The sequence below is a fragment of the Solanum tuberosum genome, unplaced genomic scaffold (assembly GCF_000226075.1).
Source record: "Solanum tuberosum cultivar DM 1-3 516 R44 unplaced genomic scaffold, SolTub_3.0 scf00166, whole genome shotgun sequence".
In the NCBI taxonomy this organism is placed as follows: domain Eukaryota; kingdom Viridiplantae; phylum Streptophyta; class Magnoliopsida; order Solanales; family Solanaceae; genus Solanum; species Solanum tuberosum.
This window is the reverse complement of record NW_006239094.1, coordinates 689,124-709,383: the sequence shown is the minus strand read 5'-3', so window position 1 is coordinate 709,383 and position 20,260 is coordinate 689,124. Positions and strand designations below refer to the sequence as shown.

Below are 20,260 nucleotides of genomic sequence, written 5' to 3'. Positions count from 1 at the left end.
ATTGTATCTATAAAACTTTCACTTGATTACACATAATTATGATTAATTTGTATAAACATAATTGTTTATCATTGCTCTTCATAAATTTAAATCACCTAAACTAGGAGAATCAATAAGAAACTCTTTCTCTTTTACTGTATCAATTATTTTGCTTTAATTATCTGGATTGTTATTTTTCATATATATTATTATGTTCTCATTTTATTCACACTATCTATGGATTAATATAACTTGGATTAGTTACGTTGCTTGCGGTCTTATTCTGAACATTTTAACTGATTAACTTAATTAAACAAACTTTAGGCTAAACAATATATGTATATCATTTATAATATTTATCCTATTTTGAGTATGTAAACACCTAATAATTTTAATTGAGGTTTGGTCAAAAGCATGATTCCCTTTTTGGATCATGGGGACAAATGAAGAAGAGACAAAGAGCTAAAAAGTATAAAAAGAGTAATACATTTTTAATGTTGGGAAGGGGGAGAAAAACAACTTCTTATACTTAACTAAATAAAGCATGCTTATGGGATGTAAAGACATGATACATGGAATCAAGGAAGGATTGCACAAGTCATATAAGGAGACCACCAGTCTATTCCCTAATCAATTTGACTCTTTACCCCATGGGAGAGGTTAGTGGTAAGAGATAGTTTAGTTCATTATTTAAGATGCATACGTCCTATATAGTATTTATCAGATAAAACGTTAATTTTTGAATTCAGTGAAGTAGTTCCCAACTTTATGCCTTGCAAATCAAATTAACAGAATTCAATTAATTCGCCAACAGATCCCAGAAAACCTCTGGATTTTTGTATTGTGAAATACATAATGCCTGAAAAACAAGATATAAATATGATGAATAAATGACAAAAATAAAAAGGAGTGACGTGGTTATGCAAAATTAGAAGAATAAATAAAATATAGTAATAACTTACTTGCATGGAAAAAGCTATATGAATCAATAAGGATTCATCCCATGGCTTTCCAATAAATTGAAGACCAATAGGCAAATGAGAGTTATCATAACCAACCTAGCCAAAATATTAAAATTGTAATACTTATTAATTTGAGAATTTTGAATATATAATTAAAACTGTTATTTTAAGAAAAGAGGGAGCATGCATACGGGTATAGTAATAGCTGGCAATCCCAGAAAATTTCCTGCTATCTGGTATCGAACTAGTGCAGCTAAAATAATCAAGTTTTCTCATCAGAATAACCAAATATTTATCAACCATCAGAATAACGAAATATGTAAAATTAACTGCATGCCATCAAAATAACCAAAGATGTAAAATTAACTGCCATCATAATAACCAAAGATTTACCAACCATGAACTGGATGAATAATTGGAAACATCTATGGAAAACTTCAACAAGGATGAAAGAAACAAGGACATGTAGTATCTAGATCTAAAACCCCTTAGTCCGGACTGAGTTCCACTTGTTGGTACTCATACTATATATACTTCTGCACCTTGCAGATCATAGTACGTGTCGTCGCCATTGACTTGGGCCACGTGCGGAGTAACTATAGATCGGAGAGTTGGGGTGAGCTTTTGGTGTGCGGAGTTGTCCTTCTCCTTCTGTTTTGGATGGACTAGTCTTTGTGTTGTATTCAGAGACAGTTCTGTATATTTGTATTTATATTGTACTCCTATTTGGATTAGTAGCTCGACTACTCACTGATACTAGGTGTTGGAGATGTTTTATCTATGTATATATATTTCTTTTATTTTGATATTTGTTCCTTGCTTTCCTTATGTATATCTTCCACGTGCTAGCCTGTTACTTCTTGTTCCAAGCTATGGGTTTGTCTTACCCTACTGGTGGAATGTTAATTAGTAGGTGTCATCATGATCTTAGATTTTGGATCGTGACAGATTGGTATCATGATGATTTTGATCTTGATGATGATAAAATGTCACTCATTACAAGAAACTTAAAGTGGTTTCTAAAGAAAGGTAAATGAGAAGGAAAAAAGGTTCGAAATGGCAGACATAAGTTCTCTGAAACAAAAAATTGATCACATGATAAAGGACTGCCCATTGTGGGAAATTGATTGTAAAAAGAAAAGTTGAAAAGGACAATTCTATGATACTAAGAAAAAGGGCTCCTGAAAGGCCATGATGGCAGATAGGGAACCAAGTTTTGATGAGGAAACTGATGACTTCTATAACAAGACTACAAACAGGGATTAGTTACTCAGTGCCTTAAATATGAATTCATTAATATTGAAACTAGCAAAGACAAATATGAGAAAGACAATTATTCCCTAAAGGAACAGATGAAACAACTTCATAACTATTACTTCCTCTGTCCACTTTTAATTGTCATGGTTTCCTTTTATAGAGTCAAACTATAAAAACTTTGACTAATATATTTTGTATCATACTGATATGCGAAAAATTGCAACTTATAGTACTTTTCATATAGTTTTTGAATACTAGTTTTTTTTTTTAAAATATCGAATTAATGTAATATAATTTAACTTTGAAAACTAGTCAAATTTATATATTTGTAAACTATGTAATAGTATAAGTCACAATAAATATGAAAAATTTATGGTGAATGATAGAGTTGTTTGAGTGTCGAAATGTAAAATGTGTCTTGGGAGAGAGGGAGTAATTAAAAGGAAAGAAGTCAATGAAGTATAGTGATGTATGTATGTTAATAAAATGACGTTGATACCTCCATTTATGTAGTCGAGTTCCCCGGTGTGGCGAGTGTCGTTCCCTATGGTGTAAGCAGTAACCCTACACAAGTAGTATTTGGCAAAATTGTGATTTGATTAATCAGCTTATCCTTTGTTGTGAAGAATATTATTATTATTCTGGTAAATGCTCTGTCATACATACGTACGTACCCTGTTGTTGGTGTAACAATGACATCTGCCATGCTAAATATTCTTTTGTGAAACTGCAGCTGCCGATTTCTGGAGATGAAATAAATAAAACTAATGAGCAAAAGGGATAACACTTGATTTACCTAATGATTTCATGTATATTGATCAAATTAACATAAAAATAACTAGTCTAAAAATGATATATATACTTACTAACTACATTTTTGTTAGGATGTTTGCTTGCAAAAAAGCTTGGAGTATAGGATAGATTAGCTAGTTGGTAAGATGCATGCATGCTAATTAGAAATATTTCCTTGGAATAGCACCATTGGAAATGAATACATATATTATATTCTAAGAAATCTCAATCAACAACAACATGCATAACCTAACATTTTACTTAAAGATTCTCCTTAATGTAGCAACACGAAGAATTAATTCACACCTACATACTGGTGAAGTTTTTAGCTACTCTTCTTAATTCCACCAAGAATTATTTATTGCTTGTTGCTACTCATCATTAGGTACATAAGGCTATTCCTTCGCATGAGATAGGTATGATTTCAATGAGCTTTCGTCATGAAAACTCACTACCAACGCCATCAACTCCTATAAATTTCATATGAAAAGTGTCTGAAAGTGATGTAGGATTTGGACCGTATTATATTGTTGGGTCGGGCATACCATCTATGTTCACCAATAATAAGGCGGCGTATATATCATGGAACCTTTTCTAGCAAAATTATGTCATGCATGTATGTTTCACACTCGACAAGATATAAGATGACTTAACTTATCGATACAACATCAGACTCCATGGTGGATTATGTTGGTTACATTAATAAGCACCCATAATGAATTAATGTATGATGAAAGACAATAACGTTAACATCAACCTAATGAATTTTTATCCTTTAATCCAGCTTTCATGTTATGCTTATGATTCTATTGGTTGTCTATTTCGTTGCTGTTATATTTCATGTTTCATCCCGCCATTTAACACACAATACAATTCCGTATGATACCCTTATGTTTCATATGGTATTTAAATTTCTAACACAATACAGGATATCCTGACACAATTAACAATAAAAGAAGAAACCATGTAATATATCTGGCTCACAAACTATTCTTATAGTTGTATGTTGGAAAATATGGAAAAGCCATGTTGCTTGTAGATATGGGAATTAGAAAATATTAACTACTACAAAGAAATGGAGTATCAAAATATTATAGATCATTAAAATTTTCCTTTAATAGAGCTAAGCCTACCCAAATATTCATTGGCATATATAATAATTGGTTGTGAATTTGTGATATAGTTAATTAAATACAAGATTAAACTAGAGAATGGGATGATTAAAGTTAACAGTGATGGAAGTTTTTAAGAGATTCAAACAAGGTTGGAATTGATGGTGATGGTAATGAAGACCGATAATATAGCAAAAGTTGAAGCTTCTATGTTTGGACTGGACTGGACTGGTGCATTCAAAAAAGCTATATATAGCAATATTATTATTTTGGAGATGAATTCTTTATTGATTGTTTAGATACTATATAAAAGATTGATGAGGAATAACAAGTGCGAAGAGATGTAGAAGAAAATATTCAGAAGGTTGACATGGCTAATATTATGGTAAACCGCAGTTTAAAGGAAGTTAATACATTTGTAGTCTCCCTTGCCAAATTTATTACTACTCGAGATGATTACAACGTTTTTCTACTATATTGGCATCGTCTACCCAACATCTCCAAAAAATACTGGATCGGATAAACAGAATATGCCCAACATCAGGATTAGATTCAATATTTTTGTAATAAGTTAAATTGTATAAAAGTGGATGGATGAAGAAACCTGTATATATATTTTGTCTATATGATATATACCCTTCCTCAGTTACTATGATGATCAACCCATTTTTAAGGTTTAATTCCCCTTTATTGTGAGATCTTCAGTTAGTGTTACACCAAGAAAATCATACTCCAATATATATCTCATGTTAGGCAACCATAGATCATAATGATAATGCAAATTCCCATTTCCCTTAGCACCTAAATGTAAATAAAAGTCAAATGATATATCTCATGTAAGACCAAGAGCCACAAATTAATTAAAACTTACCAAGAAGAGTAAGTATTCTGAAATTGTTCTTACCTAATTCTTTGAGCATTCAAATACTCCTGGCTACTAAAGGAACCATATACAGAAAGTGCAACTCTAGCATCCCATCCTACTTCATCTTTATTCCTATATATGTCAATATTCAAAATATATGATCATTTAGCAGAAGAGTACTAATATAATATGCGGAATGTGTGTTAAAAAGAAAGAAAATTAACTTACAATTTTTCTAGTTCACGACCAATTGAAGTACTGCATTCAGATCCAATTGTCACATAATGTGCCAACCGCATTACCTCTATCTCTGGGATTGTAACTTCTATGGTCTTTAAAATATAAATTAGAAGAATGTTAACATGATTAAAAAGAATCTAAGGCATATATATATCTGAGATGCTTCTGTAGTACAACTCCAAAAAATTATAGTTACTTTGAAGTAATTAGTTTTCCATGGATATCACACCCTGATTTTCAGATGTACAATCATATAGATTTGTAACTTTAATTACACCAGTTGAAAGACTAATTAGATGATTAAGTGTCACAAATACATAAACAAGTCACATGATATTGAAGTGTTTGAGACTTCAGGCCAGTTTTAGAGAGAAAAGAGAAGGTGTGTTGGATGATCAATGTTGATTACAGGGGCCAATACTCTATATTAAACTTCATCACTTGACTTTACTATTGTAGTCTTTCTTAGAAGCTCAAAAAATATTGTTTGCACCAAGATAAATATAGATGTCCAAGGTCCTTCATTGCAATTTTTTCCACCTTTTGTAACAATCTTTAAGACATATTGAATATTGTTTCACTTCATGTGATTACTATATCATCTACATACCGTATAAGTATCATTGTGCCTCTCTTGCAGTGAAGTGTAAACAAAGAAGGCTTTTCTCTACTACAGATGAATACAACATGAAGTACGTGTAGACTAAACCTATCAAACGAGGCTCTAGATACTTGTTTAAGACCATATACTGTCTTTTTCAATAGACAAACATGATTGAGATACCTCCGATCAATTCGTTCTGGTGATTGACTCATATATACCGCTTCCTGTAGATGTCCATGTAGAAATGCATTTCTAACATCTATGTATGTTTATTTGAGATTGTTAGAGGAATTCATAAACTTCAAATTATATATCTTCCTAGAATAGTTTTGAGGTATGACAACTAAGTTGCATCAAAGTATAAGTATTCTACCTTTTTAGCCTTGAAACAATGTTTAAACATATAACTTTTTCAATTACTGAGGAATTAACTAGAAAAACACTTTGTTTTTTATTTGGTAAAGCGTAGCACGTACACCCCAAAATCCCTTCCTTAGGATTTTTTTCTTTATAACAAAGGAAATCCACAACCGCTACCTTTGGGTGCGCCATCGCTCCTATGTAATAACTCGCAAACCACACAAGAGAGGTAACCCGGTGCGACGAGCTCGACCAAAAGGAAAACCCTTGCTTTCGCTGACAAGGGGTTTCGAACTTGACACCTCCAACCTAGAAGTTCCAAGCCCAAACCACTAGGCCACCCCGAAGGATCCTTACTCAGGATTTTTACTAGATCTCCTAATTAAGCTTTAGGTTGGAAATGGATGGAGTGCTCTACAAGAAAAATGAAATATTAGGAAATGATTAAATTACCTCCCAACCATAGTTGTCGTGCAATTTTTCTAAAGCTCGAGAACAACAAACTCTGATTTCCTCATTGCAGTCATTAAACCACTAAACAGAAGAAAGAACAAAAACAAAAACAAAAACAAAAACAAAAAAGTCAAGTTTGATTCATCATTTTATGTCTAATAGAAAAGGAAAAACTAGCAAGGCTAATAAAAAGAAACAAACCTCCCCATATTTGGCTAATCTGATATTAGGCATAGGATTTGGTGACTTGAGCAGAGGGAAACATAGGTTTGGCTGCTATAAAGAAATTTAAAATCCTTGTAATCGATGATAAATACATGTTATAAATACATAATTTTAAGGAGAGAGATAATTTTTACGAGAGCGGTTTGAGAATGATGTGATGAATTGGGGCCACTGATAGCTGCATAACTGGAAATTAAGTCAACAATTTGATTAGCTTTGTACATTCTAAATTAAATTAACTTTAAAGCTAGTAAATAATACTAACACTAGAAGTGCATCTTCAACTGTACCAGCAAGTATCCCTACCATTCCAACTGTCCAATTCAGAGGAAGAACACTGGCCAACAAGAGATCGTCGAGGTAAGAATCAATATATATTAGGAATAGTCATTTCTTGGAATTGTGTCAACTGAGTGTTGCAAAATCTTGATCATGTTCTGGACTTGTACAAGTGCAGTGAAAGCTTTAGTCTTTGTATGAACAAAATTAATACATACCCTGAGTGTGATACACGTCCAAAGCTTGGCTTAAAACCAACAACTCCACAAAGAGCAGCAGGCATTCTTACAGAACCTAAACTTAGTCAGAACAAAAACAAATCAGTTAATTTATATTACTCAAAATGTTATAGTAAAGATGAATTGAAAAGGACTTTACAAAATATTATCCTTGATTATAAAATTACAGACACAACTAAATAAGAAAAGACATTGTCCGTTCCTAAGTACACGCTCCTCCAAACGTTTACAGAGCCTACTGCCCCCTTCACACGTGTGAAATTGTTGTGAGTGTTTATAGGCTAAAAATTGAGTCACGTGTGCGAGCATGTAATTAACAGTAAATTTCTATTGTCTCATTTATTTGAACTTAACGGAGGTCTCAATATAAATGGTTCAAACTTTAGGCTAGTAAATGCATTTGTTTTTATTAAGATTTAAACACTTACTTGGTTTGAATAGGTCTTCATTATAAAGAACTTACATAAAATTTTAATATCATTAAGAGATGGTTATTGATTAATATATCACCACCAACCACCTAGGTCATCATCATTAATGTCAACCACTATTAAAGTCGCCAACAACTTTTGTCATCACAATCACCACCGTAAACTACCATCATTGTCAGCCACTACTCCATTCGCTACCACATGTACCACCTCCATTATTATAGTTATATCCAAAGCAACCACAACCGTTGCATCATCCTCCACCATCATAATCAATCACTACCACCACTATAGGCAGTCCCTATTACCAATCCACCTCCACCATCATAATCAATCATTACCACCCGTACAGGCAGTCCCTATTACCAATTACACTCCACCATAACAACTAGCACCACCACCAACTACAACCAACACATCATCAACAACCACACATTCTTTTGTCATCACAATCACCACTAGCAACCATCATCGCTACCAACCACTATTGTTAGGTGAGGCAAGATCATATCGGTGTTTTGAGTATTTCAATAAGTTCGTATTGTGTTTTAGGAGTCGTTTACATATTTGGTTTGCACACTAGGGTTCAAGTGAGTCTCAAGCACTCAAATGAAATTTTGGAGAAGCCATATTTTAATAGTGTTTGGTGTTAGATTTTGTTGCAGTTGTCTTCTAGAACTACATGACCTAAATTCAAGCTAGAACATGACATAAGATAGAAGAATGTTGAGGAACTGCACACCAAAATGAATTGCTATATTTTAGTTGTTTATTGTTTCCTAGTTTGTTTAAAATTATGTTAGCTACTGTTAAGTATTAGTTCCTCAATTTCAGCAAGCAAAAACTTAGTTTTAGCAGATTTTTAGCATTACTTTACAACATCTTAGTTAAGCTGCGATGTATATTCAGTCTCATATTATCAATAGAAGACACTTTTTCATTTTTTTCTTCAATCATCTCTTATTCTCCTTTGTTAAACACTAACATTGGCATCAGAGCCTTTTATATCTTAAGGGACTTGTGAGAATTTGTGAGTTATATTGATTGAGTAAAACCCAAACATAATCAAGTCATTTCATAAAACTAGCTTGCAGAATGTATTTTTTTTCATCAATTGCTCCGTCAATTTTTGATGGAGAAAACTATCAGGTTTGGGTTGTTAGGAATATGGAAGCCTACATGGATGTATGTGATCTCTTGTAACACCTAGGAAATTGGAAATTTGACAGAAAAGGAAGAGTGTAGTTTTTGCATTGATCCAGTGGTCTACGAGACAGACCTACGGCTCGTAGGACTTCCTTCGGGACGTAGGGAGGTAACCGTAGAACTGGAGTTGAGTTTTTAGAATTTCAAGTTTCTAAAATTTGACCTACGAATGAAAAAGATGAGTTGTAGGAATTTGGACGAGTTGTAGATGGGTTTCGTAGGGGCAATCCAAACTTAGTGAAATTTTGGGTTAAAAAGAGAGGTATACGGATGGGGTATACGGACCGTAGAAGGTTTGATGGTCCATAGAATAGTGTCGTAGGAACTTGGCCAATTTTAGGCCCCGGTAACTCGACCTACAATTGACAGTACTATCCATGGGAATTTCTATGGCCCGTATGTCCAAACCGTAGGGCCCTCTAACTGTTATTTATTAGGGGTATTTGGGTCTTTTCCTATATATTTAATACCTATACCATGTCATTTTACCCCTATTTGAAAGTCCTATAACTACCCTTCAACTCCTAAATTTGCACAAACCCTCTCATTCACTCAAATCTCAAATTCCCATCCACATTCATCCTCTCCAAATTCTCTCAAGATCAAGGAAGAACACCTAGGGTTTCAATCTTCAAGTCTCATTTTTCCTCCATTGCTTTTCAGCTTTGATCATTAAGGTATGTAGGGTTTCATCAATGAGTTTTATTCATCCATTGAGTTCCAAAGATTTCTCAATTTTCCAAGTTCAATTTCATCAATTTGATTAGGTTTTCATTCAATGTTGCATGAGTTCTAATTATGTTGCTTCAATTTTTTTATTTTTGATCTTATCATGATTGTTGTGACTCAATTACATGCTTTCCAATTGATTTCGTATGAACCCATGCATTATTCATAATTTTTACTATGAACTCTTAAATCATAAATTTATGAAGAAGGTATGAATCTATGAATGATGTTTTAAGAAAGCTATGAATGATTTATGAAAAAGAATATTTTATGATCAAGGTTTCTTTAAGATAAGCATTAATAAAATTATGAAAGAATTTTCTCACATGTTTAAGAATCATGATTGGTGAAAGGTCTTCTCACACATGGATAATTCATGATTAAGGAGCTACTCTATGATGTTTTAAGCTTGAATTAGTAGCTTAATTATACTATTCCATGTATGATGATATGTTTATGAATATGACTATTATGTTGGGATTTTTACTAATCACCGAGTTGACATTGAGATGGAGGCTCTCCCGTTAATAGAGGTCGGGTCTCTAGTAGAAATCTCCTTGTCCCTAACTACGTGCCCCCGTAGGATTTGTCTTAGAAAGACATAACTAGTTGATACACTTTAGTTATAAGTTTAAGGTCATTGCCTTGGCAAGTAAGAACATCTATTTTCGGTGTGGGAGCAAGACACTGTATTCCATGTTATAGCTCACATAGTCTATCTGTTAATGGTAAATATCCTACAAAAATGAACTAAGTTACTTTCAAGGTTTGATGAAGCTTTCAATATGATTTTAAGATGAATTAACCATGTTCGTGATTTTTTATTCTTCTTTACTGATTTACTACGTTTTAGATTGGTCATGCACATCATGTTTTCTGTTATGTCCCCTTATGATCATATATCATCTTTTCATGTATATCCATCATACCTAGTACATTCCATATACTAATGCATACTTGTACCTACATTGCCTCAAAATGTAGGGTCCGACAATCTTCCTCCTGTTTGTGGCCAGTGGATTGCTTTGTAGATTGAAGACTTGGTGAGTCCTCATGTTTCGAGGACCTTATCACCTATTTTTTTTACATTCTCCTGTGTCTTTAGTTTTTTGGCATTGTATGTGGTGTATGTGTTACATCCCAACCACTCTTGATGTATTAGATTGGCTTGTCGAGACTATAATTAGATTTTTGCTTTTATGTCAAACTCTTTTATAATGTGATACTTCCTTCTTAAGTTGTCAAATGTTCTATTATATTGTGTTGCATGTATGCCAAGTGACTGGTGTAGGGCCTCTCGAGGTCTTATACGTCATGTCACGTCTAGGGTGTACTTTGGGTCATGATATCTTTGGGAGGCAGTAGAGGAGGATTATGAAGTTCCTCCTTTTACCAAGAAATCCTACAATGGGTCAGATTAGAACTCACAAAGAGAAGAAAACCAGGAAGTCGAAGGTGAAAGTGTGTCTATATTATGCAGTATCTCCTACAATTTTTTCAGAGATCATGACTCTTAATTAGATCGACTAAGGAAATATGGGACTTTCTAAAAAAGGAATATTATGGAGATGAAAGAATTCGAGGCATGAAGGTCTTGAACCTAGTGAGGGAATTTGAAATGCAAAAAATAAAGGAATTTGAGACAATTAAAGAGTACTCAGATAAACTTATTATTCAGGCCAATAAGGTAAAATGACTTGGTGCCAAACTTTCTTATACAAGGATTGTGCAGAAAATCCTTGTTGCTTTACTTGAAAATTTTGAAGCAACAATTGCTTCACTCGAATGTACAAAAGATCTGTCAAACATTACTTCGGCGAAACTTTTAAACTCCTCGCAAGTACAGGAACAAAGAAGAATGATGAGGAACAAGGCAACTGTTGAAGGAGCTTTGCAAGCAAGGCATCAATTCAATGCTAGAGGCAAAAGTAGAAAGAACAAGTTCAAGAAGAGTTATGCTACAACTGCTGCGACTAATAGAAATTCTAGCAACGACAACAAAGGTGGAAATTATCCACCATGTCTGCATTGTGGAAAGAAAAATCATCCACACTTCAAATGTTAGAAAAAAACTAATGTGAGATGCAGAAAGTGTCATAAACTTGGTCATGCTGAGATTATTTGCAAAGAAAAAGGACCACAACAATTAAATGGAGCCTAAATTGCAGACGAACAAGAAGAAGATCAATTGTTTGTGGCTACTTGTTTTACAAGTAGAAGTTCAACCGAAAACTGGTTAATTGATAGTGATTGTACATACCATATGACTCATGATGAAGAGATTTTCAAAGAGATACGCAAATCTGCAGTCTCTAAAGTCAGAATTTGTAATGGAGAATATTTTTCTTCCAAAGGGAAAGGCACAATAGCTATTGAAAGCTACTCAGGTACAAAGTTACTCTAAGATGTACTTTTTGTTCCTGAACTTGATCAAAATTTGTTGAGCGTAGGGCTACTTTTGGAAATTTAAGCTTAATTTTGAGGACAAGAAGTGTGTGAACTTTGATCCAAAGGGCCAACAAATATGTCAAGTTAAAATGAGAGGAAATAGTTTTCCCTTTGATCCAATGGAGGAAAGGTTGGCTGCCTATCTGAGCCAAGAGATGACAACAAATATATGGCACAAGAGACTCGAACATTTCCATCACAGGGAACTCTTGTACATGCTGAAGAAAGATATGGTTTGAGGACTGCCACTTATGGAGGAAAAACACATAACTTGCAGCACATGTCAATTGGGAAAGCAAAGTAGGATGTCTTTTTCCATGGCAACATGGAGAGCATCAATGAACCTTCAATTATCTCATACTGATTTGTGTGGACCACATAGGACTGCTTCTCTAACCAAAAGTAAATATTTTATAGCATTCGTTGATGATATGACACGAATATGTTGGATTTATTTTCTCAGGTTCAAATATGAAATACCTGAAATGTTCTAGAAATTCAAAGCTTTAGTAGAAAATCAAAGTGGTTACAAGATTCAAATGCTTAAATCAAATAATGGTACCGAGTACACATCTGATTGATTTGGAAAGTTTTGTAAAAATGCAGGAATTGAGCATAAACTCACTGTCTCATATACTCCACAACAAAATGGTGTTAGTGAAAGGAAGAATAGATCGATAATGGAGATGTCAAGATTCTTGTTATATGAGAAAGGCCTACCAAAATAGTTAAGGGTAGAAGCATCTAACATTGCTATTTTTCGCTGAACGGAAAAGACAGTTTTTGAGGCATGACACGGGTATAAGTCGTCCTTACAAAACTTAATAATCTTTGGTTGTTTGTCTTTCTCTCATATTCCACAGGCTAAGAGGGACAAGTTAGATAAGAAAGCTGAACTTGGGGTCTTTATTGGTTATAGTACAATCTCCAAAGCTTACAAAAAAATTTAGCCTCATACACGAAAAATTATGGTAATTAGAGATGTATTTTTTATGGAGAGTGAGAAATGGAACTGGGAAGAAGTATCTAGAAATAGATAACAAGAAACCTACTAGATTCAGATGAGAACATTGATGATTAACCTATGAGAGGAACAAGGTCTCTCTCTGACATATACCAGAGATGCAATGTAGCCGTTTTTTAGCCTTCTGGATTTGAAGAAGCTGTTTCATATCCCAAGTGGCAAGCTGCAATGAAGGAAGAGCTTGCAACGATTGAGAAGAGGAGACCTGACAGCTTGTGGAAAAACCTCAACATAGGAAGATAATTGGTGTGAAGTGGGTTTGTCGCACGAAATTGAATATTGATGGATCTATTAACAAGCTCAAGGCAAGACTTGCTGTGAAAGGTTACTCACAAATTTTTTGAGTTGATTATTCAGAAACTCTTGCTCTAGTTGCTAGGCTTGATGCTATAAGGTTGTTGCTAGCTATTGCTACTAAAAAAGGTTGGAAAATCTTTCATTTAGATGTCAAGTCAGCCTTTTAAAATGGTTTTACTTAGGAGAAAATTTATGTGGAGCAACCTCAAGGTTTTTATGTAAAGGGACACGACGACAAAGTGTATCTATTAAAGAAACTCCTTTATGGTTTAAAGCAAACTCCAAGGACTTGGTACAATCGATTTGATGATCACTTGCAAGGCTTAGGTTTTAAGAAAAGACTAAGTGAATCAACTCTATTTATTAAAAAAAGAGATTATGATATTGTAGTTATATTACTTTACGTTGATGATCTTCTTGTAACAGAAAACAATCTTGAAATGATAGATGAATTCAAGGTATAGATGGAGAAAGTGTTCGAAATGACATACTTGAGAGAAATGTCTTACTTTCTTGGAATGCAGATTTGTCAAAACCAAAATGAAGTGTTCAATTGTCAAAAAAAAAATGCAAGGGAGATAATGAAAAAAAATTCAAAATAGAAGATTGCAAACCTATGAACACTCCAATAAATCAGAAAGAAAAGACGATTAAAGATGATGATAGTGACAAGGTTGACGAGGAAAGTTATAGAAGTATCGTTGGATGTCTCATGTATCTCACTACCACGAGACTCGACATTCTGCAAGCAGTAAGTATCTTGTCTAGATTTCTGAATTTTGCAAGTTAAATGCACATGAAAGCAACCAAAAGAGTGATAAGACATGTCAAGGGAACTTTGGACTATGGTGTTAGGTTCGGGAAAAGTCAGAACTTCAAGTTGCAAGGGTATTCTGACATTGATTGGGCAGGGTCAGATGATGGCATGAAAAGCACTTCAGGTTATTGTTTAAGCCTTTGTTCAGGATGTTTTTCATGGTGTTCAAAGAAGCAAGGCATCGTGGCACAGTTAACTGCACAAGCTGAATTTATAGTTGCAACAAAAACTGTTAATCAAGATCTTTGGCTAAAAAAGATTATGTTAAATCTTGATCTGGAGCACCAAGAAAACACAGAAGTGTTTGTGGATAATCAGGAAACCATAGCAATTTCTCATAATCTAGTTTTTCATGGAAAAACAAAACATTTTAATATCAAATTGTACTTTCTTAGGGAAGTGCAAGAAGGTGGAGAGGTGAAATTGATTTATTGTAAGTCGGAAGATCAAATTGTTGATGTATTCACTATGCGATTTCATTTTGTTGGTTTGAATTCCTTAGAATGAAGCTTGGAGTATGCAGTTCTTGAGCCAGGAGGAGTGTTCCAGTTGTTCTTCTAAAACTACATGACCTAAATTAAAGATAGAAGATGATGTAGGGCAGAAGAAGGTTGAGGAAGTGCAAAGCCGAATAAATTGCTATATTTTAGTTGTTTTCTATTTCCTAGTTTGTTTAAAAGTTTGTTAGTTGCTTTTAAGTATTAGTTCCTCAATTTTAGCAAGCAGTAACTTAGTTTTAGCAGATTTTTAGCATTACTTTACAACATCTCAGTTAAGTTGCGATGAATTTATTCAGTCTCATATTATCAATAGAAGACACTTTTCCCTTTTCTTCTTCAATTAGATCTTATTCTCCTCTGTTAAACACTAACAGTTTTACCCTCCATGATCGTGAGGTTGTGAGATGCAATTTCAAATGGGTGATGGTGTGTACAGCGTTGTAATCACAAGGATGATTCTGCAATAGCGTAACTGAGTGGGTTGTACATCATGATCACTATGGAACAAGTTATAGGGGGGCCGAAATCGTGCCAAGAAACTAAGTGGGATGTACACCGCGATCGTGAAGGATCAAATTTTAGGACCCCGTAATCGCTAAATCCTTAGACCCGATCGTGAAGAAGGGTCCCTTGGTGGATATATTTATTCCTTAAATCAGGATTAGACATTTCAACATATTTTGAGCTTTGATCTCGGATTGGAGTAATTTTTTGGATTCATCGTGGGATAAGAATCTAACCTCTCTTTGAGTGATTATTCATGCATTCTTATGGATTTTAGTCATTTCATTCTTGTTTTGGATGTGAAAACTGGGATTTAAATCCCAAAGTTAAAAATAAGGAAACTAGAGATTTGGAGGTCGGATTGTGATCATATTTGGGTGAATTTTGAGAATTGAGACTCCTAGATTTTGGGTAAATCAATTTTGAAAGAAAATTTTAGTTGGGACCTCAGGGGCTCAGGTTGAATTTTCATTGTATTTTTTATGGGGATATGTTATGTCAATATGTGTATTAATGGACTTGTATACTTATGTAAAACTTCTATTGATTAGGTTGATAGCGGTTGGAAGCTCTAAGCAAGGGTGAAACTAGGGGAGTGAAAGGGAGTTCAACTGAACCTCTTCAACAAAAATACACTAATATATGGGGCTAATTTATTTATTTATTCATGTCTGAATATTAAGTTTTGAATTCCCTTTACATAAAATGAGTTTTAGCTGAGTGGCCGAATGGATTAATGTGTAGCTCATTGTTGTGGGTTAGAATTTCGCTAAAGACATTCTTTTATATTGCCTTTTAAATCTCCTTGTCAAAAGTTCTAGCTCCCCCTTGGCTCTGAGGAAGAAGAAAGCTATCTTGTGATGATTTGTTGTACTTTAAAAAGAGGTAAGGAAAAACTTTCTAAATTCTGATTCAGGAATATTTTTGTGATTGATGATAATAAGGATTTGGTATAAGAGATACCATCTAGATAAAGTGACAACCATCTATGCGGGTACCAGGTGACATGTCGGGGTATGCAAATCATGGAGATTATATGCTTGGATTACATGATTAATTGATAATTAAAAGTGATTCATGTGATAGGGAATATGATATAGCTACTATTGTGATGGGCTTCATTTAAAGTTAAAAACATAAAATATAATGTGTTTAACTAGTGTTCTTCTTATTTTATATTGATATGTCATACGTTGACATATTATCTTATATGCATAAATCATGAGTTTGAGCATGTTGAGAATTTTCGTACTAAATCTGAGTTATTGGTTGAGTTGAGCACATTGAAATCGTTTGTACTGGAAATTGGGTTTGATAGTATGTTGAATTTCATATTGAAGATCAGATTTGGGTTCAATTTACAAAGGAAATTTTCTCAAGCAAGAGGAAAAACATGTTGATGCCTAAAGGAGATAAGCTTTTCCAAATCCTCAAAAAGATTGGTGATAATGCATGAAAAGTTGATTTGTTGTGAATTCAATTTTCAAAACTCTTTTAATGACGACACTGGTTTGACTTATTTTTGATGTAGTTGGTGAACCCATGAATTCGAGAACAAATTCACTGTTCAAGTGAGAAGAAGGAGACATCTAATATAGTTGACGTGGAGTTAAGAATATTAACAATTCAAGGCGATTAATTTTTATTTTATTTTCTTGAAAGGTTCCTTTAACGGAATTCAATAGACAAGCAAAAATAAAATACATAAAAGGGGTGAAACCTGACCTCCGCATTACAATACTAGGAGTGAGGAAAACATCCTTACTCTAACTTATCAAAATAAAAGGAAAGAAAAAGGAGGAGGATTGCTCCTTATTAGATAGGCTTACAAAAATAATCTAGAATCCTTCTGATAGAAGCAATGAAACAAAATTCAACCAGGATCGGATATGAATTTTCCCTTCTTCATTTGAATTATGTCACCTATATTATTCTTCAAGGTGAATGTTATCTTAGAAGGAAGGTTTGTAGCCTTGGTGAAGAAGATAGTTAATTTGCCGTGTTCAGCATTTGTAAGTATTATTGAATGTACATAGACATATTATCATATTGTATACATAGCACAATCATAGATAGAAGATATTTAGGGATTTTCTAATTTTGTTTCCTTAGATAGATTTGCTTCTGATTTTGTGTCCTTAGATAGACTTGGTTGTACACGTATAAATAACCCTCATCCTTGAAATGATATGATAAATAAGATTGTTCCATTATCTCTATATTTTACATGGTATCAGAGCCATTAGGGCTCAAAATCATTGATTAGAAATTTCATTTCTTCATGGTAGCCTGAGAGGAGGTCTCAACTATCTGGGATGTCTTTCAATCGCCAGTCCGTGGTCTGGCAGAACTGATTTTGGCTTACTGCTCAGATATTGTCTCGGTATTCACAACATAATCTGGTAATCTTTTGGCACTAAACTTCTTCTTGGAAGGTGTGTTCTTCACTTCCTAAGTTTTACTTTAGCTCTTTAAAAAATTTTCTGATCTCCTTTTTTAACCCCATTAATTTTGAGCGTTGGGTTTTGGTATCTGTGGATCTCCGATTTTATATTCTATTTGAACCTTTTCGGTGGTTTTATCTAGATTCAAGAATTCTGTGTGGAGACTATTTGTTTCTAGGACTTGGGTGAAGTTTCAAGTTTACTCTTAGGTCTGTTCAAGTCTATTTTCAGATTGGGTTCAGGTCTAACTAGTGTCAAAATATCTTTTTGGTCTTGAGGGACATCTTTGTTGGCAGAGAACTTATTCGTAGGTCTTGTTAATTTGGTTGCAGCCCTTGTTACCTATAGTCATCTATAATCTATTTTTAAATCCTTTTAGGCTAAACATTAATTCAAAATGTCTGGTTCTAGTCCATCATCTGAGAAAATAGTTCGGGTTTTAGCCGATAAGTTTGCTAAATTCGGTCAATATCATAATTCAGAGAAGGAATCTGCTTCAATTAACGTCTTTGCTGAGTCAAATAAAACATGTCTTATCACCTCTTCAAATAAATAGGTGATTGATTCAGGTGCCACAAATCACATGACGGGTAATCCCAATATTTTTTCTAGCTTTCAATCACACAAAGCACCCCCTCCAGTATAGCTAATGGATCAACTTGTAATAGTCTTGGATCAGGGACTTTTAAACCAACCTCATCTATTACCCTATCATTTGAATTAAGTCTACCAAAATTGGCGTTTAATTTGATTTCTGTTAGTAAACTTACAAGAGACCTTAAGTGTTATATCTCTTTCTTTCCCGATCATTGTTTATTTCGTGATCTTACGACGAATCGAGTTATTGGTAAAGGACATATATCTAATTATTACATCCTTTATGAATGGGATGGGTCATCCTTCTTTACCTGTGTTGAAGAAACTTTGTCCTCAGTTTCAAAATATTTCTTCATTAGATTGTGAGTCATGCCAATTTGCAAAACGCCATCACATCTCATTAGGTCCAAGGGTTAATAAACGAGTTGATTCAACTTTTGAGTTAGTTCATTCTGATGTTTGGGGACCATGTCCTGTTATTTCCAAAACTGGGCATAAGTATTTTGTCACTTTTGTGGATGATTTCTCTCGAATGACTTGGATTTATTTTATGAAGAGTTGCTCTGAAGTATTTACCCACTTATGTGCCTTCCATGCTGAAGTCAAAACTCAATTCAATGGTTCGGTATACATTCTAAGGAGTGATAATGCTAAAGAATACATGTCAGAAGTGTTCCAGTCTTACATGAGACAACATGGTATTCTCCATCAATCTTCATGTGTTGATACACCCTCTCAAAATAGAGTTGCTGAGAGGAAGAATAGACATCTACTCGATATAGCCCGAGCACTTTTGTTCCAAATGAAGGTTCCTATACAGTTTTGGGCAGATGCAGTCTCTACGGCTTGTTTTCTTATTAATCACATGCCATCAACTATGTTTATTGGTAATGTGCCTTACAGTGTTCTTTTTCCAAACAAGTCATTATTTCCAGTAGAACCTAAGGTATTTGGTAGCACATGTTATGTCCGAGATGTTCGACCATCTGTTACCAAGTTGGATCCGAAGGCATTGAGGTGTGTTTTCTTGGGTTATTCTCACCTTCAGAAGGGGTATCGATGTTATTCTACTGAACTTGGCAAATATCTTGTGTCAACTGATGTGGTATTTTCAGAGACTACACAATTCTTCTATGCACCTCCCATTTCTACAAGTCAGTGGGAGGAAGATGAATGGTTAGTTTATCGAGTTACCCGTGTTGTGACAGATCAATCAGATGATGTTGTTCTTCCATCTCCTAGTTCTTCTATTGAGCATCAATAAAATATTATGCCTTCAACGCATGCTCCATATGTACCAAGACCACCAATTGCCTATGTTTACACACGGAGGCGAGAAACTGATGACACATGTCTTACATCAATTCCTCCTTCACTTGATGTTTCAAAAAATCTTGACCTTCCTATAGCTCTTCGGAAAGGTACACGTCAATGCACATCCAAATATTCCATTGCCAATTTTGTTTCTTATGATTGTTTATCTCCTCCATCTAGTTGTTTGATTGCCTCTCTAGACCCTATATATATCCCCAAAATAGTGAAAGAAGCCTTGAATCATCCTGGATGGCAAGACGCAATGCTTGAGGAGATACATGCTCTAGATGAAAATCATACTTGGGATTTGGTGGATTTACCCCAAGGAAAGAAAGCAGTAGGGTACAAGTGTAACACCCCGTATCCGAAAATAGGGAATTCAGATTTCTGATGTTACAGATGGCACTCACAGACACCATCCACGGACCGTAGATAGACTAACGGTCCGTCCTGCAGGTCCGTGGTTCGTGACAGAAAACTTCCCCAGAACTCAGTCAGAAAATTTGGCTAAGTGTTGACCCACGGCCGGACTTACGGTCCGTAGATCAGGTCACGGACCGTAGTTCGTGTCCGTGGATCGAT

At 34.4% G+C, this 20,260-nt stretch overlaps 1 protein-coding gene across 1 annotated transcript in view; it reads right to left on the bottom strand.

Annotated features, from left to right (window-relative positions):
• Window positions 1-489: 489 nt before the first annotated feature.
• Window positions 490-20,260, bottom strand: part of LOC102582660 (fatty acid amide hydrolase-like) — a 71,660-nt gene continuing 51,889 nt past the window's right edge. Inside the window, exons 9-20 of the mRNA XM_006354034.2 lie at window positions 7,347-7,422; window positions 7,115-7,186; window positions 6,984-7,035; window positions 6,826-6,900; window positions 6,625-6,705; window positions 5,196-5,299; window positions 5,007-5,099; window positions 2,873-2,941; window positions 2,698-2,762; window positions 1,133-1,194; window positions 942-1,037; window positions 490-838 (exon numbers count right to left, since the gene is read on the bottom strand). Coding sequence (XP_006354096.1) covers window positions 779-838; window positions 942-1,037; window positions 1,133-1,194; window positions 2,698-2,762; window positions 2,873-2,941; window positions 5,007-5,099; window positions 5,196-5,299; window positions 6,625-6,705; window positions 6,826-6,900; window positions 6,984-7,035; window positions 7,115-7,186; window positions 7,347-7,422 — 905 coding nt within the window. The 3' untranslated portion in view covers window positions 490-778. The remainder of the gene's footprint in view (window positions 839-941; window positions 1,038-1,132; window positions 1,195-2,697; window positions 2,763-2,872; window positions 2,942-5,006; window positions 5,100-5,195; window positions 5,300-6,624; window positions 6,706-6,825; window positions 6,901-6,983; window positions 7,036-7,114; window positions 7,187-7,346; window positions 7,423-20,260) is intronic.